This window comes from Tursiops truncatus, chromosome 2 (genome assembly GCF_011762595.2).
Source record: "Tursiops truncatus isolate mTurTru1 chromosome 2, mTurTru1.mat.Y, whole genome shotgun sequence".
Lineage (NCBI taxonomy): Eukaryota > Metazoa > Chordata > Mammalia > Artiodactyla > Delphinidae > Tursiops > Tursiops truncatus.
Window position 1 is genome coordinate 81,741,226 of NC_047035.1, and position 26,196 is coordinate 81,767,421.

The following is a 26,196-nucleotide window of genomic DNA, read 5'->3' on the forward strand; positions in this document are numbered from 1 at the left end:
ACTGTGAAAATGACTCTACTACCCAAAGCAATCTACAGATTCAATGCAATCCCTATCAAACTACCACTGGCAGTTTTCACAGAACTACAACAAAAAATTTCACAATTTGTATGGAAACATAAAAGACCCCGAATAGCCAAAGCAATCTTGAGAACGAAAAACAGAGTTGGAGGAATCAGGCTCCCTGACTTCAGACTATACTAGAAAGCTACAGTAATCAAGACAGTATGGTACTGGTACAAAAACAGAAATATAAATCAATGGAAAAGGACAGAAAACCCAGAGATAAACCCATGCACATATGGTCACCTTATCTTTGATAAAGGAGGCAGGAATGTACAGTGGAGAAAGGACAGCCTCTTCAATAAGTGGTGCTGGGAAAACTGGACAGTTACATGTAAAAGTATGAGATTAGATCACTCTCTAACACCATACACAAAAATAAGCTCCAAATGGATTAAAGATCTAAATGTAAGGCCAGAAACTATCGAACTCTTAGAGGAAAACATAGGCAGAACACTCTATGACATGAATCACAGCAAGATCCTTTTTGACCCACCTCCTAGAGAAATGGAAATAAAAACAAAAATAAATGGTACCTAATGAAACTTCAAAGCTTTTGCACAGCAAAGGAAACCATAAACAAGACCAAAAGACAACCCTCAGAATGTAGAAAATATTTGCAAATGAAGCAACTGACAAAGGATTAATCTCCAAAATTTACAAGCAGCTCATGCAAAAAAACAAACAGCCCAATCCAAAAATGGGCAGAAGACCTAAATAGACATTTCTCCAAAGAAGATATACAGACTGCCAACAAACACATGAAAGAATGCTCAACATCATTTATCATTAGAGAAATGCGAATCAAAACTACAATGAGATATCATCTCACACCAGTTAGAATGGCCATCATCAAAAAATCTAGAAACAATAAATGCTGGAGAGGGTGTGGAGAAAAGGGAACCCTCTTACACTGTTGGTGGGAAAGTAACCTGATACAGCCACTATGGAGAACAGTATGGAGATTCCTTAAAAAAGTAAATATAGAACTACCATATGACCCAGCAATCCCACTACTGGGCATATACTCTGAGAAAACCATAATTCAAAAAGAGTCATGCACCAAAATGTTCATTGCAGCTCTATTTACAATAGCCCGGAGATGGAAACAACCTAAGTGTCCATCATCGGATGAATGGATAAAGATGTGGCACATATATACAATGGAATATTACTCAGCCATAAAAAGAAACGAAATTGAGCTATTTGTAATGAGGTGCATGGACCTAGATTCTGTCATACAGAGTGAAGTAAGTCAGAAAGAGAAAGACAAATACTGTATACTAACACACATATATGGAATTTAAGAAAAAAAATGTCATGAAGAACCTAGGGGTAAGACAGGAATAAAAACACAGACCTACTAGAGAATGGACTTGAGGATATGGGGAGGGGGAAGGGTAAGCTGTGAGAAAGCGAGAGAGTAGCATGGACATATATACACTACCAAACGTAAAATAGATAGCTAGTGGGAAGCAGCCACATAGCACAGGGAGATCAGCTCGGTGCTTTGTGACTACCTAGAGGGTGGGATAGGGAGGGTGGGAGGGAGGGAGACGCAAGAGGGAAGAGATATGGGAACATATGTATATGTATAACTGATTCAGTTTGTTATAAAGCAGTAACTAACACACCATTGTACAGCAATTATACTCCAATAAAGATGTAAAAAAAAAAAAGTAAGACCTGAAACCATAAAACTTAAAGAAGAAAACATAGGTATATGATCTTTGACATCAGTCTTCATAACATTGTTTTTGGATATGTCTCCTCAGGCAAGGGAAACAAAAGCAAAAATAAACAAATGAGACTAGGGCTTCCCTGATAGCACAGTGGTTAAGAATTCTCTTGCTGGTGCAGGGGACACAGATTCGAGCCCTGGGCTGGGAAGATCCCACATGCTGCGGAGCAACTAAGCCTGTGCGCCACAACTACTGAGCCTGCACTCTAGGGCCCATGAGCCACAACTACTGAGCCCGCATGCCACAACTACTGAAGTTTGCGCACCTAGAGCCCATGCTCCGCAACGAGAAGTCACTGTAATAAGAAGCCTGCACACTGCAACAAGGAGTAGCCCCTGCTCGCTGCAACTAGAGAAAGCCCATGCACAGCAACGAAGACCCAACACAGCCAAAAATAAATAAATAAATTTATTAAAAAAAAAAAACAACCAAATGGGACTATATCTAACTAAAGCTTTCGCACAGTGAAGGAAAAGAAACCACCAACAAAATGAAAAGGCCACCTACTAAATGGTGAAGATATTTGCAAATGATATATCCAATAAGGGGTTAATATCCAAAACATACAAAGAACTCATACAACTCAACATCAAAAAACCAACGTGATTAAAAAACTGGCAGAGGATCTGTATATACATTTTCCCCAAGGAAGACAAATGGCCAAAAGCCACATGAGAAGATGCTCAACATTACTGATCATCAGGAAAATGCAAATCAAAACCACAACGAGGTATCATCTCACACTTGTTAGAATGGCTGTTATCAAAAAGACAACAAATGACAAGTGTTGGTGAAGATCTGGAGAAAACAGAACCCTTGCACGCTGTTGCTGGGAACATAAATTGGTGCAGCCACTATGGAAAACAGTATGGAGGTTCCTCAAAAAATTAAAAATAGAACTACCATATGGTCCAGAATTTCCACTCCTGCGTATTTATCTGAAGAAAACAAAAACATTAATTAGAAGAGATATATGCAGCCATGTGTTCAATGCAGCATTATTCACAATAGCTAAGATATGGAAGCAACCTAAGTGTCCATCAAGAGACGAAAGTATAAAGAAGATGTGGTACATACACACACACACACACACACACACACACACACACACACACTGGAATATTACTCAGCCATAAAAAAGAATGAAATCTTGCCATTTGAGACAACATGGATAGACTCAGAGGGTACATGCTAAGTGAAATAAGTCAGATAGAGAAAGACAAATACTGTATGATTTTATTTATATGTGGAATGTGAAAAAACAAATGCACAAACATAACAAAACAGAGTTATAGGTACAGAGAACAAACAAGTGTTTGCCAGAGGGGAGGGAAGTAGGGGGAAGAAAGAAATAAGTGAGGAAGATTAAGAGGTACAAACTTCCATTTGCAAAATAAATGAGACATGGGTAAGAAATGCACCGTATGGGGAATACAGTTAATAACTATGTAATATCTTTGTAGGGTGACATATCCGTAACTAGACTTATTGTGGTGACCAGTTTGACATGTATAGACATATCAAATCACTGTTATGTAATAGAAACTAACATAGTGTTGTAGGTCAATTATACTTCAAAAACGGACAAAGAAACAACAAACATAGAAAAACAGATCAGATCTGTGGTTACCAGAGGCAGGGGATGGGAAAAAGGGGGATTGTATGAAGGCAGTCAAAAGATACAAACTTATAAGATGAATAAGTACTAGGGATGTAATGTACAACATGATAAAAATATAATGAACACTGCTCGACATTATACATGAAAGTTGCTAAGAGGGAAAATTCTAAGTTCTCATCACAAGAAAAGAAATTTAAATTTCTTTAATTTTGTATCTATATGCGATGATAGATGTTCACTAAACTTATCATGAATCACGCTTCAAACCTTAAACTTACACAGTATTTTATGTCGGTTATATCTCAATAAAACTGGAAGAAGAAATAAAATTCATAATTATAGTTTAAAACCATTATTCCAATTAACCAGACATTTTTCAAGGTTCCTTAAAAGTGCCTGGTGGGACATTCTAGACTTATAGGAAGAACAGTAAGATTTGCAAGCTAAACTTGAACCTCTAAAGAAAAACTATGGCTGTGAAATTTGTACGTTTCATAAAATGACTTTAACTTAAAAAACCTAAATTTTGATAGATTTACTGTTATAAAATCTGTCCGAGAGCACCAAAATCAAACAGAAACACAAAACACAAAACACAAAACACACACACACACACACACACACACACACACACACACACACACATACACACACACACACACACACACACACACACACACCCCCCCCCCCCCCAAGAACAACGGTAATCAATCCAAAAAATAAGCCCAGGCAACTGGCAAATTTCATGAAGTGAATAGTTCCAATGCTTGCCCTTCTTTGGACATAAAAGGGAGGAGTGAGAATGACATGACTTTACATTTCTCTTTACATTTCTTTATACCACATGGGTAAGAAAATGCATCCCTTCGGTGCAAAGAGATTCAAGCATAAGGCACATTCTAGATAAATACGTCTTAGAGTCTATATTTTTATTATTTGATCTAGTTGTTGAAAGATTTAACTTCTTCCTTATTAATGAGGAAGGCACTCACACACACAAAAAACCCACTTTTCTTTTAAGACAACTGGGTGGACATAAGAATCAACGTGGTGCCTTTCATGGTGGAGTTTATCTTCCTTCTGTTTGCTCCCTACCCTTCTCTTCACACGTCCGTTCCGCAGCGCACAGTGCCAGGTGCCATCCAGGAGGGCAGAGCCTCCCAAGGTCGCAGAGCCCTTGTGCCACAGTGGAGGCAGCCTCGAGCAAGGCAGGCACTGCTTTCTCACGTGAGGAGATGAAGCAAACAGCAGCACACGCAGGCCAGTAATCAGGGGCTCAGGCATCTGCTGACCTGGGGTAATCGTCATTGTTTGCTGCAAGCTTCAGGCTCCACATCCTCATGGGCAGTGCTGTGGCCATGAAGTACCAGGGCAGTTCTGGCTGTACTTCTCAGGCATCTGAACTATTCAAAGCATGTTGTTAAATTTTTTTTCTCTAACAATGGAAAAACAGGAAACAAAAGGAAGCCATCCGAGCTTCTTTAACTGACAGGTAAAAGGAGCCATTCCAGTCTGGTATGTTGAGACGTTCACCGTGGAGGGGAAAGGGTTTCTGAGAGAGCTGAGCATAGAGCTGGAGGGGCACACTGGGCCAGCCTGTGGAGGGCCATTTCCTGGCAACCGAGGATCTGCCATTACCCTCTATTTGCAGAGGCTCTGGTGCATGGCCTGCCTGATTCGCTTCTCAGGAAAGTAACTGCAGAGGTGGATAAACGAGGGAGAGGGTGGCTGTGAAGATGAGAAGCCCAGGATGGGACAGAGGCTGGGGAGAGAGACCGTGAGGGCCCAAACAAAGGCAGAGACATGGGAATGGAGAGAAAAGAGTCACTTCTGACGCAGGAACCCTGAGATTGGGTGATGGACTCTGTAGGTGAAAGGCAGGGAGGACTGTGAGTGCTTTGATGTTGCCGCTTTAAGACCATCGGATGGGCAGCAATACCATGAACTGAAACTGAAAATACAGGTGTCAAAGCAGAACTCATAGTAGTAGTAGTTGAGGTGGTGAGTTAATGAGTTAAGTTTTAGGCATATTAGATTGCAGTGTCTGCAGGATAAAGTGGTACAAACGTTAAAAAAAAATGGTTTGGGTTAGAGAAATATGGACTTGAAAGACCTCAGAGGAATGGTGGTGGAAATCCTGGTGGGAAATCACCCAGGGGAAGTGCAGTGAGAAGAAACCAGGATGTTATCCCCATCTCGAGGAGGTACGCAAAGAAGAGGCTGGATGGAGAGGTGGAGGAGGGAAGCCCAGGAGGGGGGAGAGCCGGGAAGGTGCAGTTCCCAGGGCCCTGGAGGGAGTCTGGAGAGGCAGGGGGTGTCAACAAGGCCTCTACACGGACATCGCTGTAAACAAGGATGGAAACAAAAGCCACCAGGCTTGGCAGCTAGGAGGTCACTGGTGACATCAGAGGAAAGTCTGAGTACAGGGGTGGGGCCCACAGTCGGGTTAAGGACTGAGTGGGAGTTGAGCGATGGGAGAGAGTGAGTGCGGACTATTTTAAGAAGTCTGTGCATCACATTTCTAACCCTATCAATGGAATGAAGGGGAGGCAGGGTTGAGAGTTTATTTTTAGGTTGGGGAGACTTGAATGTGTTTTAGGCTGAGAGGCAGGTGCCCCTGAAGAGGCAGGGTTTAGAAGGACAGGAGAGAGGGGAGATAACTGATAGAAAAGATTCTGTGAGAGTGGGAGGGAGGATGGGGAGGAAGAGGGCTCTGCTGTCACCGTGGGGGCAGGTACCTGGCAGGGCACCAAGACAGGCGCCCCAGGTACAGCTCAGTCCTTAGAGCAACAAAATTTTTTCAGCGAGGAGTATTTAATCACTGACATTGTTTAGAATTGCTGGTACGTGGAGTTAATAAAAAGTACACCAACTCTGAGTCTGTTTTATTACGGTTTTAAAATTCTCTGCAGGCCAGACATCCAATTATTACCTGCACCTCTCATCACGTGGACTCCTCCCAAGGTTGCACGCTTGGAATGCCACTGAAAACACCTCCTCTGAGATGAGAGGTAAAGGTTTATGAGTCACTTTAGAGAAGAGATTCAGTCTTTACGTTTTTTTCTGTGTGCCATGAGATGAAAAGGGATGGCTGAGGAGGGTGGTAAAGGATTAGAACAGCTACAAAGCATGACTCAGTGCCAGGGACCTGGGCTTCAAGGTGCTAAACAGTCTCAGCCCACCTACAGCCCACAGTGTCATCAGTCATCAGGGAGAGGGAGAAGGCAGCCGTTTTCTCCACCCAACTCCATTCACACCCCCAGAAGGTTAGAATCCGGCAGGGTTTGCTTGGCACGTAGCCAGTGCCTCTGCCTAAGCAAAAAGGCACCAGCAGCCTCTCCAGATGCTCTGGCATCAGAAAGCGCTCTTCAGAACCTGAGGAAGGCTGAAGAATTGGACAGGAAAGCCACAATGCAGTTTATCACTTGAGTCATGCTTGCACCCTTGTCATTTTGCATGGGATAAATATGAATTTTGATTAATCTACAGGAAAACTATTTTTCACTAGCAAGAACTAACAAAGAAGACTATGTGTGCATGTTGATTTCTTTGGCCTCTTCCCAGAGCAATCAGCATCAATAACATTGCCTCGCCCAACAGAAGATACACACACATACATATGCACACACACACACATGCACACAGACACACACACCGTGCCATGAAAGGACGTATGAACCCATTAACCACTCAGGGTTATGCCAAACCAACCAAAGTGAAAGCATCCTTCCAATTTCAAGACACTGCTGAACGAATCCCACTTGGGGACCGCCGGGCACTGTGCTAAAGGATATAGAGTGATAACTTTTTGGAGCAGTTCAGCAGAGGAAATGAGAATTCGGTGCATGGTCAGCAGGACTTGCAACAGTTGGTTACTTCGACACAGGTTTCCGTCTGCATCTGAAAACATAAAGAGCAGCTTCTGAGCGAGGCCCCAGAGAGGAATTAGTTACCTGGTGGGACACCTGCCAGCCCCCCATCACTCCCGGTGGAAGACCAGAGGGCGGGCTCTGCAGGCCCAGCGCCCTGCCCCCACTGACTCTAACACCACACATCCATCCCTCCGTTCTTTGCTTTTCTTTATCCTCCAGCTGCATCCTCCCCAACCCCAAGTGTCCATTTTGAGGCTCATGAACCACGCTGCCAGAAAGGTGGTAGAATCGTGGGGAAAGGATAACATTTGCACCGGTACATGCGAGTCTCTGTTGAAAGCAGAGGCAGATCCAGGCTTTGTGATGCCTGAAAGGCATATAATGGGGGAAGGAGGAAGTCCTTTCTGGGGTCAGAGGGAAAAAAGTTATAGTCTTACCAGATTACAGTTAAAATACCTTATTCTTGCAAGTTTTACAAAAACATATGACCACATGAATACATTTCTAGGGCTGCCCCATGGCCTTGGAAGTGGGCTCATGCAAACGAGGGGCCCTGAAATGGAAGCTTCCCTAGTTTTACGGGCAGTGCGCTCTGGATGGGAATAAAGGAGGAAGACTATGGGCAAACATGACTTTTGGAGATTATGGGTGGGTTACAAGTACCCATGATGATTTGTATCAAAGATCATGGTTAGCTCCTTACTTGGGTTTTGCAAATCTTGCTGGTACCACATAACAAGATGCATTCCATACAATGGCATTGGGTGCAAAGATTCCCCCTGGAGTGGTTTTCAAAATCTTTTAACATTTACGGCATGAAGTGTTAGGGGCTGTGCTGGTTATTCACTGCAGATCTAGTCTCTGTCCTTCACCATGGACTGCATCACCAGGCTCCTTGCTAGCCAGCTTCCAGTTGGGTTCAGCCATTGGGATGCATCGGCAAGAGATGGGAGGAGAGAGAAGTAGGTATTTCTTTCTCCTTCCCTCTCTGCTTGGCACTACTTCCCTGTAGCTACAGGTCTCTTCAATGAGTGATCACGCTGCTTGGTCCCGCTTTGAGGGCTCTAGCTCTTACTGGGATCTAATACTATATACTAATCTCCCTTTTGACCCTTTGCTCCTGAGGGTGGTAACGACTTCTGGCTGTTGATAGTCTCTGGGTGCAGCATCTCTTAATTCCACTCTCATCTCTGTAAGTAGGCCCCCATCATTAAAGTGTCTTCACTTAAACAAACCATGTGAATTCTGTTCCCTGCTGGGAACTTGAATGATTCAGGGGAAAATATCTAATGAAAGAATATACATGGATTCTTTTATCATTTGCTAGCTCTTTAAAGCACGTTATACAAAAGGGGTTATCATTTTCATTCTTTCCAAGTATACCAAATGGTGAATGAAGGACATAGTGCATTTGGGCTCAGGATTCAGAAGTTCTGACTCACTCGCAAATGATGAGTTAAAGTCATAGCTCATTGAGAAAATATAAGCAAACGCGACAAGATCGCTCACCTTCCCACCGCCAAATCCACCAATTTACCCACATTCTATTACTCTTACTGCCTGCCTTCCTCTATTACCATGGAAGGTACTTCACAGGTCAATGCTTCCACTGAGCTCTGAGTCTCCTTTTTCTCAAGGACACTGACACTGTCTTTGTCCACGTTCTCTCCTCCAGTATCAACTTTCCTCTTTCTCTCGCCTGGTTTACTTCCACTGGCATTTAAGCACACCCCAGAATCTCCTATTTAAAACGAAATGAAATAAAACTAAACCTGAAACTCTAGGCACCTCTCCATTCTGTTCCCCTTTTCAGCAAAACCTCAGTCATCAATTTCTCATCTCCCATTCCCTTTCATCCATACCATTTTTGACTCCTACCTCTCTTTCTTTTGTTGTTTTTTTTGCGGTACGCGGGCCTCTCACTGTTGTGGCCTCTCCCGTTGCGGAGCACAGGCTCCGGACACGCAGGCTCAGCGGCCATGGCTCACGGGCCCAGCCGCTCCGTGGCATGTGGAATCTTCCCGGACCGGGGCACGAACCCGTGTCCCCTGCATCGGCAGGCGGACTCTCAACCACTGCGCCACCAGGGAAGCCCTCTCCTACCTTTCTTATTCCACAAAATCTTTTATTTTCAAGGTCTCCAATCTTTTATTTTCAAGGTCCACATTGCCAAATCCAAGGGCTCATGCCTCTGTCCTCATCTTACTTTATGACTTGAGTTGCATTCAACCCAACCCAACCCAAGCTGACAACTCTCTCCTCCTTCCTGGAGCATTTTCTTCGCTTGGCTTCCACAACATCACACTCTCTCAGCTTCCCTCTCCAGCTCTTGTTCTGTCTCCTCTTCGTTTGCTGAGCTTTTAAATGTTACTGTGCTCTGTGGCTTAGTCCTCCCACTTCTTTTTTTTTCTAACAATTTTTAAAGTCTAAAACTTTTTAAGTTTTAAATTAAAAAAGTTTAACTTCTTTCTTCTAGGTAGGGGAATTCATCTAGTCGTTTGGCGAAAATACCATTGATATGCTCATGACTGCCCAACAGACATCTTCAGCCCTGAGTACCAAATTCTTATGTCCCACATCCTACTTGGTGAATCCACATAGATGTGTAATTTCTGACTTAACTCATACAAACAAAATTCATGACCTCTCCGTCCCCTAATTCACTTCTCCTCCATTTTTCCTCATCTCAGGAAATGGTACCACCAGCCATCCTCTCAGTTACCCAAACAAAAAACCTAGTGGTCATCCTTCGTTTCTCATTTTTCCTCGCATCCAATACATTAGCAAGTCTTGATTCTACTTTCAAAATATGCCTCAAACCTCTCCATGTTTCCCCATCCTTGCCATCATGCTGTGTAGCCATTACCACGATGACCTAATTGACCTCCCTGTTTTCACTCTTATCCACTTACCCACAAACTGCTCTTCACACAGCAGCCAGGAGTGAGCTCCTAAAACCCATAAATCAGGGCATGTGCTTAATACGCTTCAATGGGTTCCATGATACTTGTAATAACACATGGACTCCTTGCTACAGCCAACAGAGCTCTACATGTTCTGGCCCCTGTTAGCCTCCCACTTCATTTCATACCATATTACTCCTCTCTATACCACTGTTTATACCTCGAACGCTCCAAGCTTATTCCTACTTTGCATTTGTTATTTCTGTCAGTGTGGCCTTTCTTCCCTTGGCCCATTCATGTCATTTATGTCTCAGTTTCAAGGTCACATCCTCAGAAACGTCTTCCTTAAACTACTTAAGGTAGCCATGGTCCTGCCTGAGTTTCTTCACAACACTTACCAGTGATCTGAAGTTCTCTTTTTTTATTTGATTTTTATTTTCTGAGTCTCTGCTAGAATATAAGCTTCATGAGACCTGACCTTGTCTGTTTTTTCCACAACTGTATCTCTAGGGTCTACAACAGTGCTGATACATGACAGTTACTCATTAAACACTTCTTGAGTAAATGAGTGAACTACACCAAATAGGAGACCCCTTAACTCTTCATGTATCTTTGGATATTGAGTTTGCTTTTTTCATTAGCTATTTCATTAATGATATATAATATACACACATTTTCTTCTTGGCCACAGTTTATAAAAGAAAGTTACAATTTGATAAATCATTTTTAAGAAGTATTCACCTAGCCTGTTATAGTTTTATAAATCGTTCATTACTTATTCTAAGCTTACACTCTGGTGAGGTGGGGTTAGTACTGCTATGTTTTCTGGCCCACATAATTTCTGTAATATTTATCTCCTGCCACAAAAATTCTGCATAACAAAACACCCCAAAATTCAGTGCCTGAAAACAGTAATCTTTTTTTTTTTCCCTCAAGAGTCTGTAAGTTGGCTAGGGGTTGGCTGATATAGGCTGGGCTTTGCTAGGGCTCCTATCCTACATGCCCCCCCACCTTCCCTGGACCAGTGGGCTAGCCAGGGTATGCTCTTCTCATGGTGATGGCAGGGTGCTGTAGGACAACTGGAAGTATCCAAGGCCTCTTAGGCCTAGGCTTAGAACTGGCACTTAGACTGCTTAGAAGCTGTCACTTCTGCTTTATTCTGTTGGCTGAAGAAAGTCACTGCTGAATCTCAAGTCAAAGGGCAGGAACCTCAAAGTCATATGGAAAAAATCACTGACACAGAGAAGGTAAAATTGGGCGAGGAGGCAATAACACAATCAAATCTACCACAATTATACGGATGTAAGTTTTCAAGTCAGCATCTGACAATAGAGTTTTTATAAGGCACCTTTCCTCACAGAATTATATAGTAGTGCTTCTATTCCTGAACGTTATGGTACAAAGCAGGAGAAACTGAAATATATTTGTAGGGTATGCATTAGAATGTTCCTGGAGTTATGGACACAGTCGCAGACTTATTCAGTATGAATAAAATCTAAGACTTGCTATCTCAATTGTTCTTTGTGGCTGGCTAGCATCCTTCCACGGATGCTCATATATTAGGGAAAGGGGCTTAGCAGTATCCTGGGTGAGATGAAAACCAAGTCACATACAGAAAGATTCAAGGACCCAAATAGGTTTACCATGGAGAAGACTCAGTAGAGATATTAAAATTATCTTCAAATATTTGTAACGTTAACTGTGGGAGAATGTTTAGACTTGTTCTGTGGGGCCACAAATGGCAGAACCAGAGAGGATGAATAGAAAAAGTTATGGGAAAGAGAACTGGGCACAACACATGGCAGAAAATTCTAACCATTAAGCCTGCCCAACAACGGAAGCATTTGCATCACAGACCTCTGTATTCAAGAGGAGGCTGGGGAGGGACACTTTATTCAATTATTGTAATTGGCATTGAACCTATTATTTACTGAAGTCCTACTCAATACCAGGGGCTATGCTCAGCACTTTGATGTTATTTCTAATTCTCACAACACCTCTGCAGTGTTGATACTGCTCACAATTTATAACTGAGGAAATGAAAGCACAGAGAGATTAGGTCGTTTGTTCTAGGTCAAAGAGACAATGGGTGGAGGAGCTCAGGATCTGGCTCCTGGTCTGTTTGATTCCAGATCCCCAGCTCTTTCCAAGACACTGCATGACCATTTGTCAGGATAGGGAATTCAAGTATTAAATGGGGGAAGGGGGCTAGAGTAGATGAGCTTTAAGATCTCTTCCAGTCCCTAGGGCTACAAGTCTAAGAGACGCCACTGGAATATTGGATTGGAACCAATTAATGCACATTTGAAAGGATAGCTTTTTGCATCTGATGATTTCTGAAAAACTCTCACATGCCTTGGCGGATTGATAGTGATCATTCAAGTTGGCTTTAAAATAAGAAGGGTGCTGTGCCTAAGATTCACAGTCACAGTCGTTCTCCACTTTTGCCTCACACCCCCTCTTCCACAGAGTCCTGTGATGGTCCCCCACTACGGCGTGTTAATCCCCACACGCTCTGTGGGAGGGCAGGCTGGCATACGGTAAGGCCAGGAGGGCATCTCTCGGCACCTTGTTTCACAACCCCCTCGTAGGTGCCCCTTCTTCCACAGAACTTCCTGGCATGTTCACTTGCCCTCATTCCCGCCACCACCTCTCCCCAACTTGACCATCGACCTTCCTACAACCTCATCAAGGATGCACTCCCCTCCCGCCCTCATCTCACGGAGCAGCACTTCTCCCTTCTTGAGGGGAAGAGCCACCCTTTGAAAGTCAGATTTCACAGTGGCTGGTCAAGGGGAGTCTACCTTCTAGACTGCTGGATTTTATTTTGATAATTTGATATAATTGCTGTAAGCTGATTTAAACATTTCAGTGAATAATTTAATTTTGTTTGCAGCTTTAGGCTTCTGAAAAATGCAGGGTGTCATACTAAAAATTCTAATACGTAAAATGTGCAATGCATAATAAAATGTGCATATTTTCTCATTACCATCTGCTTCTCCTTCTACTTCAGGGGGAGACTTCTTTAAAGGGTTGAAACCTCAGTGGGACACAAATTGCCCACCTTACGTACTCCATCACTCAACCTGGGGAGCAATGTGTGCTGCTAGGGAAGTATGCTAGTCAAAGATCCACCCGACCTGTGGACCATTTGCTCTACAGAGCAAACAGAAAAGCCATGTGGAGAGTCATTTCTCTGTGAGCCAGCAACTGGTTTTCCATCATCAGACTCAGTGCTGGCGTTAGCTATGCTTCATGGAATCACAGACTCTCACGGTGGAAAAGACTTTAGCTGTCTTCCACCTCAACCTTCTAGCTGTTGCATGACTTCCTCCTAAAGGCATCACAGGTAACTGGCTGACTAGGCCCTACTTACACCCTTCCAACGAGAGGATACAGCTCTCTAACTACTCTGTAGAGCAACTTTCATTCTACTTCAATTAAAAACATTTTATAGTTAATCGACTCTGTGCAAGGCACTGTCCTAGGTACCAAAGGAGATATGAAGAGCTATAAGAAAACTCTTGTCTAGTTGGAGAATAAGACACACACCCAACATACTTCATAATATCAGGCAGTCAATGTTAGAAGTGAAACCCGTGGAGATCATGCTGAATGGTGGCAAAGTTCAGGGGAAGGAGAGATCCTATCCAGTCGTGGTGATTCAGGAAGCATCTCTTGCCATCTGCAGTGAGGTGACCCAAAGCTTCAGGATTCAAGAGGCCATCTGGTCTAGCCCTCTATCTCTCAACCTGCCCATAGCCTCTTTTCTTCCTTTCTGTGGTTTAATCTTAAATAAGCTGCTTGCCTAGAGTGATGCCCTGCTCCCTGATGATATGACTCCCGTGAGAACAAACTTGCAAACGGCTGCATTCGAGGCACTGCTTCTTGCTGACAAGGGGTGGGGGCAACCTTCCTACAGTGAAGGCTTGTCTGGGGGATGAGGCAGCAATGACTCGCTGCAAAATGGACATAAAACATGTCCAACACCAGAGAAACTCCAGTACAGAGTCCCTTCTTCCCCTATGTTTCGGTTTCCATGGAAATCCCTTGATGTGCGAAGGGATTTTGTATGTACCAAAGACAGAATATCAGAAATTGGTATATTGAGGGTAAGCAAGCGATCAGCATTGGGAGGGAATCACACAAAAGAACAGGTGTGTTGAAAACGGGGGCCAGAAAATGGCAATGGGAAAGCTAGTATCAGAAAGCCACGGGGCAGGTTTGGATCCAGAGCCTAGAGCAGGGCTGCAGCTGCTAATGCAGGTCAGTATCACCAGTAACAGGAGAGACTGGATCTAGGCAGAACCTGACAGATACAGAGTTCTGAACGCGTTACAACACGGTAAATGTTCCAAAGAAATAAACTCTACTTGACAGCAAGACTATTACACTCATTAGATCCTGTTTGGAGAGTGCAGAAAAACTGACAAGCTGAAAATAAGTTTACTGGTTTGTTGTGTGTTTGTTGGTCTGGTTTTTTAGGGCCGACAGCTGCAGCTGGGGTAGGAAGTGCATGCGAAGAAAGAATGTGGTGACGCACACATGCTTTGAGCCCTCAGAGCTTTTACTACCTGAGCAGCTTACAACATGTATCAGCAGCACCTTAATCTTTTCTCCAACCAGGAGAAAGCAAGGGATTTGCTAAGGACGGAGTCTCGCTTCACAGGGCAAGCGTGAGAACCCGCGTGGCTGCCACTGGGGGAGCACTGGTAAGAGTTTCAACAACAGCTCTCCTGGGGGGTGAGGGGGACCCTGATTTGTGGTGCACGCAGATTTCTGTGGTATTAATACCCCCACTGTGGCCGATTCCAAGCCACCAATATGAAGTCAGACGGTGGAGCGGGGAGGAGATGCTTGCAGTCAGCTCTCAGCACCACGGGCTGCCGCTCTCATCCACGGACCCGGGGTCGGAAGGGCGGTGCCTGCTCAGCTTCCGCCCTACCTGGCACCTCGTTCCCAGGTGCTCCCAAACCCACTTTCCTCCTCACCTCACTCCTGATCTCATGCCCTCTGGGCCTTGCCTGGTGACTGCTGCCCAGTTAACCCTGATGAGCACATTCCTCGGGGAGGAGGGGAGGACGCATGGGTGGATCCTCTCAGATGTCTGCATAGCAACAGCGACTTCTTGGAGTACTTGGTGCTCTAACCCAAGGAAGAACATTTTAACGTAGGGTGAGAATGCGGGAGAAGGGAAGCTCCCAGCCCTCATAAATCTAAGCCCCGCTCTGGCTCCCTCTGGGATAACCTGGTATATCATACCCAGACAAAACGTGCGCGTGCACACACAGCTGTCCTTGAAGCCCCCAGCAGCGGGAGAGCCACTGCTCTCCCTGGACGGGAACGCCTGAGGGCAAGACTTTGTTTTCACAGCACTGAGGCTCAAGGGACAGAACCACCTGGGCTGAGCACCTGAGTCGTACCGCTCTGCGAGCAGCTGGCACCGTGGGCACAGTTTTAAAGAGGAGGACACCGAGGTGTCGTGCGTTGGCCATGGTCTAGGGCTGGTGAGTGGAAGGTCCTGGACAGGATCGGCCCTCTGGCCCCCAGCCCAGGTCTCCTTCCTTGGCATCTACCTCTCCTCGGGGGATTGCTGGGAGGTGAGCGGCGTAAGGCCTAGGTATACTGGGAAGAGCTCTGACTTCCAGCTGTGCATGCTACAAGGCTAAACCTCTTACGCCCATATCTCTTTTTCTCCCCCAAAAGCCCTACATCCACATACCAACCCTGCCCTTCTCACTGCAGTCACGGTACAGACTAAAAATCTTCCTGGAGACCCGAACCCTTAAACCCACCACTTCTCATGACATCAGCACAAAGGCTGTTACTGGCACCATTTAGCTAGGACGACTAGACCCCAGAGAGCCCGTGGCCACGTGGGTGAAAACACCAGTGCCCTGAGAGCTCACAGCCCCTGAGTGGCCCGCCTCTCCCTCTTCCTGCAACAGCAGCTCCGCTCCCTCAGCCAAAGCAGACGGCCACGGGGACGGTCCTCCCCGCGCACGGCTTTGCTTCCGAAGCGTGAAGCTCTATGTAAAGGATGACCTAGATTTTCTGGATGAGCGACTGCAATCTATAAATGTCTAATCATGCACACGAATTGCCTAAAGTGAAGAAGAGCTTTCAGCTCTACTGCCTCTGCTGAGCAAGGCCGTGGCCTTCCTTGGGGACTGCAGCCTCCATCCGGACCTGTCACGTCTCAAGAATCAGGGGTCTGAGAAGTCGTGAGGGAAGCTGTCCTCTTCAGTTCTGCAAATTGGACACAGTCCCGAGTGTGGAGGTCAGGGGGCTGGGCCGGCACTAAAAGACAAGGGGCGGGAGGAGGCGTGATGGGTATGGGGTAGGCCCGGTGATGGGGTCTGCGACCCGGTGATGGAGTCTGCGACCCAGTGATGGAGTCTGTGACACTGTGATGGAGTCTGCGACCCGGTGATGGACTCTGCGACCCGGTGATGGACTCTGGGACGAAGCCATGACCTCAAATTCTAAGAGCCGTTGTTGGAAGGCGGCACCAACTGAACACCCTGGGCAGGTGGCCGCTTCTCCGAGGCCCATCTAAGTCCCTGGGAACAATCGAATTGTCCAGCTGGGTAGAGAAGCTGTGATTTGAGTCCTTGGTGAGCTGCTGTCAACGCAGCCTACTTGGCTCACACAGTGACTGTCCCCCGCACAGCACCACAAGAATGTGCCCGGCTGGGGGCGGACAGGCAGCAGGGCCCAGGCTCAGCTTCCCGAGGACATAGAGAGCTGCCCGCAGGTGGCTGGAGGGAGGCCAGCGGACCCAAGACAAAGACACAACACAACAGGGAAGGGAATCTGGGGCAGCCCTCCCTCTGCTCTCTCCTTGCTTGCTGGAGCGCGTTCCTATCGCTTCAATCTTGTCTGTTAAATCCTGGGCCTTTTTTAGCGTATTTGTTGACAGGCTGGATAGGTATTAAGCAGCAGCTCAGGGAACTTTCCAAACACTGACCTAGTGAAATAACACAAGGCCTGTCTGGGACTTACTAGTTAGCCACGAACTCAGCCTTCTTCAGAAAGTTTTTCTCAGTATTGATTTGATCCTAACAGACCTAGACGCCTAGTTAATCTCGTTCCGGTGCACGACAGGGCTGAAGCAATTGGTGTACGTTGCCATAAAATGGCACTGCCCCCAACACTGTCTCACCACAAACTGTCCTTGACTCATAATTCTCTGCAATGAACAGGCCTGGACAAAAAACATCATCACACCATCACGTATGGTAAAAGGACTGAGTAAAATCTTTTGTAATCAGACAGAAGTTATTCTGAAAGCCTCCTCGCCCCTTCTTTGGTTGTGGTGAGGATTAGATTACCTTTGATTAAAGACAGAGAAACGCTTAGTAAACTGGGAAGCACTGTCACGGTGGCGACCTGTTCTTATTTCTCTTGCTGGATTTGGAACACTACTTTGCTCCTGCTAGGCTCTCGTTATTCCAGAGTGGAACAATGATTTTTCATGAAATACTTCATTTTAACCACAACCCAAAGAGGGGCTGTCCACGCTGGTCTGTCACACTGTCCGTGCCCATGAGACCAGATGTGGTTTCCTGCAAGCATGGTTCCAATCCATGGCAGAGTAAGTAGGGGCCTTCCAAAATTCTTTCCAGTTCTACGTTCTAAGTGCAACCCGCCCCTCGGGCCCTCAAGACAGAAGGATTTCTTAGGGTTTACTGAGGTGCTAGAGAGAAATCTGCATGAGGACCCAGGAATGACTCTGAAAGAGAGAACTTCACAGGTGGGTGAGGAATCTCTCATTCACTGAAGGAAACAAAAAACTGCTCTGTACTCAGGAGCCAAGAGCAAATAAGAAGGGGTTTCAAAACAGCTCATGTCATGAACTGGCGCTGTGTCACCATCTTACAGAAATAGCCAAAATGCAACGGAAACTCACAAAGTGGATACCAATCGGAAGATGGGAAGGCCGGGAGCACTAGCTGGTGTTCTGCCGGAGGAAATACAGCATCTGACCGGAACAAGTGAACTACATTCAAAGTCCAGCCTGACTTTCTCTCCCTCTCCCTCTCCCTCTCCCTCTCCCACTGGCGGTCTCTGTTGCTCTCCAGCTGTTAAACATACATGGAGCGCAGTACCAGGCCCTGTTCCAAGAGGGTCTTCACATGTATTAACTCTACGAGGTAGGTGGTATTGTCATGATAGATGAAGAAACCGAGGTTAAGAAAGGGGTAAGGCAACGTGCCCAAGTTTAGCTGGTAAATGGCAGTCCTGGGATCTGAACCCAGGCTACCAAGCCCTGGGATAGCGCTGTCATTTCCACGCCTCAGTTTGCTCCTTTGCAGAATAAAAGCTTGATAATATCTTGCCTCCATCCCTCCCAGCACAGAGATAATCAGGAGATCAGTCAAGATAAGGAAAGCACTTTGATATCTTTTGGGGAGAACAAGGTCCTGCACTAAGTCCAAACCACTGTGATATCTGGTTGACGGGTGGGTCCTAAATATCTAGGCTGCCTGACAGTACAGTAGTCACGTAGCACACGAAACCTCGCGCCACTGCTGAAGTACCAACAACATGCATTTATTAGGGCCTTCTCTCCTCGCACGTTAGCTTATTTGAACCTCACACCAACTCTGCAGGATGGGTATTATTTTTATTATTTTACAGATGAGGAAACAGAGTAAGGTGAGGTGAGCTGCTTAAAGTCACATGCGTGGTGAGTGCCTGACCTGAGTCCAGGTCTTTCAACTCAAGCCCAGCCCTTTCCACTGTATCCCACTGCTGCTCATTCTGGGTTGAGAAGATTAAAGGCACATCGTTTCCATCTCAGCTCTGGAGGGTTTCTGGTGCCAGCCTACCTGGAAAGGTACTGAGCATCCCTGGTGCTTGGGTGGGCTAGGCTATTGTGGTGATAGTTGTATTTGTTTTTTCTGTTTTGTAGCACAAGTGCCTGACCTAAGCTTTGATTGCTGAGGCATCCATTGCAAAGAGGCATCCTTGAAAGACGGCTATCTCTCAAATACACACACTGCCAGCCACAAGACTAGATAAAGGGCCAGGCCACCTCCCTGCACTGAGGCTCCTTGGTTTTAGACATTGTGGTTGATTTCAATAACTGACCATTGGGCTACTTGTTTTTTCCTCTCCTCATACTTTAGAAACTCCTGCCCTTATGTCTTAAATTCACCAATAAAGACTGAGCCCATCAAACATTAGACCCACCCTTGACCCCAATATATTCAGAACCCCTGGCCTGCGTGCCGTTTCTCTTTCTTTCTCTCCTCTCTCCCTCCCCCCACCCCAACCTTGCTGTGTGGCCCTAGGTATGCTGTGTAATTTCCAGGTCTTGTAAGCAATAAACTTTTATTTTTTCAAAGTTTCCTGAGGGTTATTGCTGAACAGTGTCTTGTAATCATAATAAGAACCATCTCCTTTTGAGATGGGCACAAAAGAGCCCTGCTATAGGCATTCTAATTTTCGCCACAGCTCTGCAGGGTAGACGTTGCTGTTTCACACATGAAGAAACAGACACAAGGGAGGTAAAATTACTCATCCTTACCACTCATTTGTAGTCCCACAGCTAGGAAGTGGCAGGAAGGGACTACAAATTATTGTGCTGGTTATTTTCTCATTCTGAGTCCAGAGCTGTAGTCTCTGGGGTACATTCCAACATCCCCAGTGGATGCCTGCAACCAAAGATAGTACCAAACCCTATACTATATACACCATGTATGTTTTTTCCTATACCAGTGAGTGGGTAGAGTCTACAGTGTGGATCTGCTGGACAAAGGGATGACTCATGTCCTGGGCAGGATGAAGCAGGACGGTGTGAGATTTCATCATCATACTCGGAATGCCATGCAATTAAAAAACTAAAAATAGAGTTACCATAGGATCCTGCAATCCCACTACATATATCCAGAGAAAACTCTAATGCGAAAAGATACATGCACCTCAATGTTCACTGCAGCACTATTTACGATAGCCAAGACATGGAAGCAACCTAGATGTCCACTGACAGATGAATGGATAAAGAAGATGTGGAGTGTGTGTGTGTGTGTGTGTGTGTGTGTGTGTGTACACACACACACACACACAAACGGAATATTACTTGGCCATAAAAAGAATGAAATAATGCCATTTGCAGCAACATGGATGGACCTGGAGATTACCATACTAAGTGAAGTAAGCCGGACAAAGACAAATACCCTATGACGTCACTTATACGTGGAATCTAAAAATTAGTACAAACGAACTTATTTACAAAACAGAAACAGTCTCACAGACATAGAAAACAAACTTATGGTTACCAAAGGGGAAAGGGGAGGAGGGATAAATTAGGAATTTGGGATTAACAGATACACACCACTATATATAAAATAGATAAACAATGAGGATTTACTGTATAGCACAGGGAACTGTACTGAATATTTTGTAATAAGCTATAAGGGAAAAGAATCTGAAAAAGAATATATATATATATGTATACACACACATATATATGTATATATACACACACATACATATATACATATATATATCTGAATCACTTTGCTGTACACCTGAAACTAACATGATATTGTAAATCAACTCTACTTCAATAAAAAAATAAAAATAAAAAACAGATTTAAAAATACCCCATAAAAAATAAGAAAATGAAACCTATGAATTATTTACTTCTGGAATTTTCCATTTAATATTTTCAGACTGCAGTTGACCATGGGTAACAAACTTCAGAAAGCAAAGCCTCAGATAAGGGGAGACTGCTCTGTATAAGAACAGATACTGACTAGTAGCCAGTGATAAACACAAAACAGTAGCTGTGCACTTATTGAAAGAGTTAAATGTCTTTGGAAGAAAGGTGTATGTAGAAAGGATTTTTATGCCTGAGATGTGAGGGGATGCAAGGAGGTGATGGTAAAGGAATAATCACAGTTTTTAAGAAGAAAGGGTAAAAAGACGGATCAACAAACGATAAGGACATAAAGCAGGACCTAATGTTCAGGCTCTTCTTTCAACCTGTGTTAATGCCACTGGCATTTAATTCCATTTACAGATCTAGACAGAGCATCCCCTTGACACAGTGACAATCAGAGATTCCCAGATATCTTTAAGGGTCCTGAAATTTAACGTCATTGTGCAATAGAACAATTCTCCTCAAGTGAGAAAAGCTTAGACTACAGTTCAAAAAGCCTTCCTGGGCTTGCGATCTAGATAAGAATTGCCAAAGTATATCCACTGAAAAACTGACATTTTCAGGACTGAAAGGGTAGAGGGAGATGCCTGAAGAAGCTGATATCCTGAGTTTCTGTGGGATCTAATAGGTTGATGCCAAGATTTCTTCGACTTGTGTCGTCAACTGATCAGCAAGTCCTTGGTCAGCTCTGGAGCCTGCTCTGAGCAGAGTAGGAGGGGATGCCGAGGGCAGGGCCACCAACCCCACATGGCACTGAAAATAACACTAAACAGCTGGACACGCCTGAGCACAGCACTTTTCACCTTACACAGTACTTCCACATGCTTGGTCTCATTTGACCATCACATCCACCTTGTGAGGTGGGTAGGGACACAGTCACTTTGCAGATGAAAAAGGCACAAAAACAGGGCTGATGTTCAGTCTGTCCAAGTGGCATCCGTGTGGACTGATGGGGCCTGTGCCGTGCCAGTTACTAAGTATTTTGAATATCACCCTGGATGAACAACTGGCCCATGGTTAATACCACCACCAGTGGCAGGGATGGTGTTCCGGGCTTGGATGTTCTCATAACAAGTCCAGGGTCTTTGTTCTAAGAGAGCTGTGCCTAGTAGTGTGGGGAATGCAGAGATAACCAGGGTCCTGTCCCAGCAACTGTCTAGAAGCTGCCAGCTATAATATGGTACAGAACACAGAAGGGCCTGGAGGGAGGTACAAACAAAACACTAAGGCAGTGTGGGGAAAGGGGAAGGCTAGATTTGACTAGAAGAAATGGCTCAACCTTTATGAATAGGTGGCATGAGGTGGGTCTTGAAGGAGGGGTCAAATATTGACAGACTAAGGTGGAGGTAAAGACATTCTGGGTGAGGGAAGAAATGGTTTCTACTCTTGGAGATCAGAGAGTTAAAAGTATATTCAGGAAAGGATGCGAAGTCCAGTTTGGCTTAATTAGAAAGCATTTGTAGACAGGAAGTATGAAAATGCGGATATGGGTCACAGTGTTGGGGACCTCATATACCAAACTGGGGAGGTGCCCTTACTCAGATCTTTACTTTAAAATGCTGCAAAAGCAGATGGTCTGTCCACAGAAAGGGGAGAGCAGCACCCTCTCACCCAGCAATCTTTTAAAACTGGTTATACCTTACAATCCGAGCCCTAAAGGCTCTTTTCCAGGTGGATCATTTCTAAAGAACCTAGTACCTTATTTTAATTTCTACTTGCATCTTTTCCCTAACTGCATAGCTACTAAGGGAAGGTTACAGAGTGTGTGAGTGTGTGTGTGTGTGTGTGTGTGTGTATGTGGGCATGTGTGTACACTTACTGCTACAGTGAGATCATATCAGAGCATGAAATAAAGGTTGGTTTTTGCCTAACATGACTAGTTTTGCTGTTATTCAGGAAGCTCAGTTACTTGAATTGATTATTTTTCCTCCCACACTTGGTCAGCATTAGTATCTTAACTCTCAGTTTCCTTCCCTGTCAACATCCTTCCTGACTGCTTTAAAAGCCAAGGAGCCATACAGATGGCCATCTATGATTACAAGAGAGCAATGACTCTAGGGCTTCCCCAATCTGTCACAGGGATGCTGGATCATCCACTTGCAAAAAAATTCAGACCCCAAAATATACAAGAAGTCAGCAAGGATGGGGCTGAACGTTGGCAAGGCCTTGGCCTCATCTGCTTGCTCAGAGTTTGGTCACAGTGGGTCAATATCATTATTTCATCTTTGGCCTCTCATGTGCACCAGCTGGCACGTGTGTCCCTCCCTGATCCGTGCTAGCGATTTAGGTAAAATGAGGATGCTGTCGCCAGTCTGAATAGGTATAGAGCAGGCTGTGTAGTAGTAGGAAGCACTTCAATACTTTCCCCACTTAGTGTGTTTTCCCCCTTTACCTCTCACCTTTCCACACACCTGGTCACCTGTGGAAACCATAGGAAAGATCTTCCTGTGTTAAGGTGTTGTAGACTTCAGTATTCCTCTGGTCATATTTGTATAATAATTGTCACTCTGAGAGGAGATAACATAATGAAAAAAAATTCACAATTGGTAAATCTGGGGGCTTTAGTGGGTGATTTTTTTTTTCTTTTTCTAGTGAGGTGGTCTTAATTTAATGGAGAGTTTCAGGAGAAAAAAATCAAATGTTTTCTATCCTAGGGTGCACATGTTCAGGCTTACCCAGAAGTAAATGAACATATTAAACCTGACTGACTTTTCAAGACCTGCTGGTTAGCTTAAAAATAAGACGAGACAAAAAATAAACCAAACGACCTTCCCCCCAAATAGATCCCAAGGCTTTACCTCATACCTATTGCCTCAAAATATTCAAGGATGGACACAGAATTTGTATTTTTAAAAATCTCTCCAATGATATGATGGTCAGTCAAGTTTGATTAGACTGCTTTAGACCACTTAGTTTATTCCTTGCCCTGGGGTAGGTCTATAAGCTACTAAATGACCTCATGAAGACAGCTCCAATTTCAGAAATCAGTGGTGAGGTCTTTCAGTTGTTTTCAGGGCTAGACACAAGGGAAGTACTTAACAAATAGGTGATTTGGTGCCAACGTTACAGACTCCTGGGTGGGGACTCAGGAAGCACAATCAGAAGCACATCAGAAAGCAATGTGGGCTGAGCCAGAGGACCATGATCAAAGGTAACTGATCTGGGCCACAGGGAGTTTCCCGTCGTACATTAGTAAAGCTCCCCTCTCCCTCGGGCCTGCACAGCCATATTCTGAGGGGATATTTTATCCCTGAAGCTGGAGACCAGGGTCCTTCACACCCTCCAACATAAAGATGTCAGTTCTCCCGGGGCCTTCACAGGCTCTGCTGATTAAGGGTCTTTGCCTGTGGTGTCTGGGCAGTCTTCTCTCTCCCCTCTTCCCTGGAACCCTGGGAAGTGTCCACTGGGGTCTATCACTTTCCAGGCATTTCTGAAGGGGCACTGAAAGCTCAACCCCAGGGATGACCCTGCTGTACTTTGTCTGGCCAGGGGCATTTTATGCAGGATATGAAAACATATCATTTTCCCTTTCCCACCATCCAACTCTTGGGCCTTTTACCACTCACAATATTTCTGCCAGAGAGAGGAACCAGAAGGGGATTGAACATTAGTCATTTTATAGTATTTCAGCAACTCTGGTAAAACAACTGGAACAGACTCACATGTATGATTAAAATGAAATGTGTGGGTTCTTGGTAAATTTCAATGAACCCCTCTTCTACAATGGCATGGTCTCATGAGTTAACTTTCAAGGAGTCTGCCATTTCACCTCTGTAGTTCATGGGGTGTTACAAGGAGTATTTCACTAGCAGCAGGTCAACTGATTAAATAAGGATGTTCTTGGCAGGGTTTTATTTATCTCCCCAGCCCTGCCCAGTGATCATCAGAAGGGGACTCTGGTTTCTGAGTCACTAGACATTTGTCCCTCAGCTCTTGGCCCTCACATATGTGATCACACACAATCATAGAGGAACCCAAAGGATTAAACCAGAGATGAAACAAAAGTTAGTCATCTTCACTTGCTATCTGGTAGGCCTTGAAAATCTTGGCTTTACCTTCTAGCAAGCTCTACCACATGGGAATAGATTGTGAAAAGATGTCCTCTCACTTAAAGTTCCTACAGAAGAAATTTCTACCAGTTTTCTGCTAGCCAGTTTTGCTGTTTTTTTTTTTTTTTTTTTTTTTTTGCGGTACGCGGGCCTCTCACTGTTGTGGCCTCTCCCATTGCGGAGCACAGGCTCTGGACGCGCAGGCTCAGCGGCCATGGCTCACGGGCCCAGCCGCTCCGTGGCATGTGGGATCTTCCCGGACCGGGACACGAACCCGTGTCCCCTGCATCGGCAGGCGGACTCTCAACCACTGCGCCACCAGGGAAGCCCTGATGTTTGTTTTTTGAAAAAAAAAATTTTCTATCTTACTGAGGTACAGTGGAAAGCACAAGTTTTAACATATAGTTTGATGTCTTCTGACAAATACATACATCCTTATAACCCAAACCCTCTCAAGACTTAGCATATTTCTATGACCCAGTAAGCTCCCTTATCTTCCCAGTCAGTTCCTCCAACTCAGCCCGCCATAAAGCCATTTTTCTTATTTTTTTTAAATCATAAATTAGTTTTACCTATTTTAGAACTTCATATATTGGAATCATACAGTATGTATTTTTTGTGTGTAATGCTTCTTTCATGAAGCAAAACATTTTTGAGATTAATCAATGTTGACTACATCAGCAGTGCATTCCTTTTTATTGATGAGTAGGTATTCCATTGTATACATAGCGTATTGTTTATTCTTTCTCATGTTGAGTGATATCTGGGTTGTTCCCAGTTTTGGATCTGTATGGCAAAAGCTGCTATGGACATTCTTGTATAAGTCATATCATGGGCATGTTTTCCTTCCTCCTGTATAAGTGCCTAGGAGTACAACTGATGGGACACAGGGTAGGTGTATATTTATAAGAAACTGCTGAACAGTTTTCCGAAGTGATTATATCATTTTACAATCCCATTCATAATGTTTAAGAGTTCGAGATGCTCCACATCCTCACCAACAGCTGGTGCTGTCAGTCTTCTGATTTTATTGTTTCCATTTATCTGTTGAGTTACTCTTCTGTTTACCTTCCTCTGAGTCCTTCAACATATTTATGATCGCTGTTTTAAATTCCTTAGTTACTAATTCCAACATCTGTGTCAACTCTGAGTCTATTTCTCTTAACTTTTTTCCCTTCTGGTTATGGGTCACATTTTCCTGCTTTTTAAAATGTCTTGTAATTTTATATTACATGCTGGGCATTGTGGATACAATGTTTAGAATTTGGATCATG

At 44.6% G+C, this 26,196-nt stretch overlaps 1 protein-coding gene across 13 annotated transcripts in view; it reads right to left on the reverse strand.

Annotated features, from left to right (window-relative positions):
* Positions 1–26,196, reverse strand: part of RASGRP1 (RAS guanyl releasing protein 1) — a 1,027,205-nt gene that overhangs the window by 40,324 nt on the left and 960,685 nt on the right. For all 13 annotated transcript variants that reach the window (XM_073800719.1, XM_073800720.1, XM_073800725.1 and 10 more), the window contains one exon: positions 7,221–7,326. In XM_073800719.1, the coding sequence (XP_073656820.1) occupies positions 7,221–7,326 (106 nt within the window). The remainder of the gene's footprint in view (positions 1–7,220; positions 7,327–26,196) is intronic.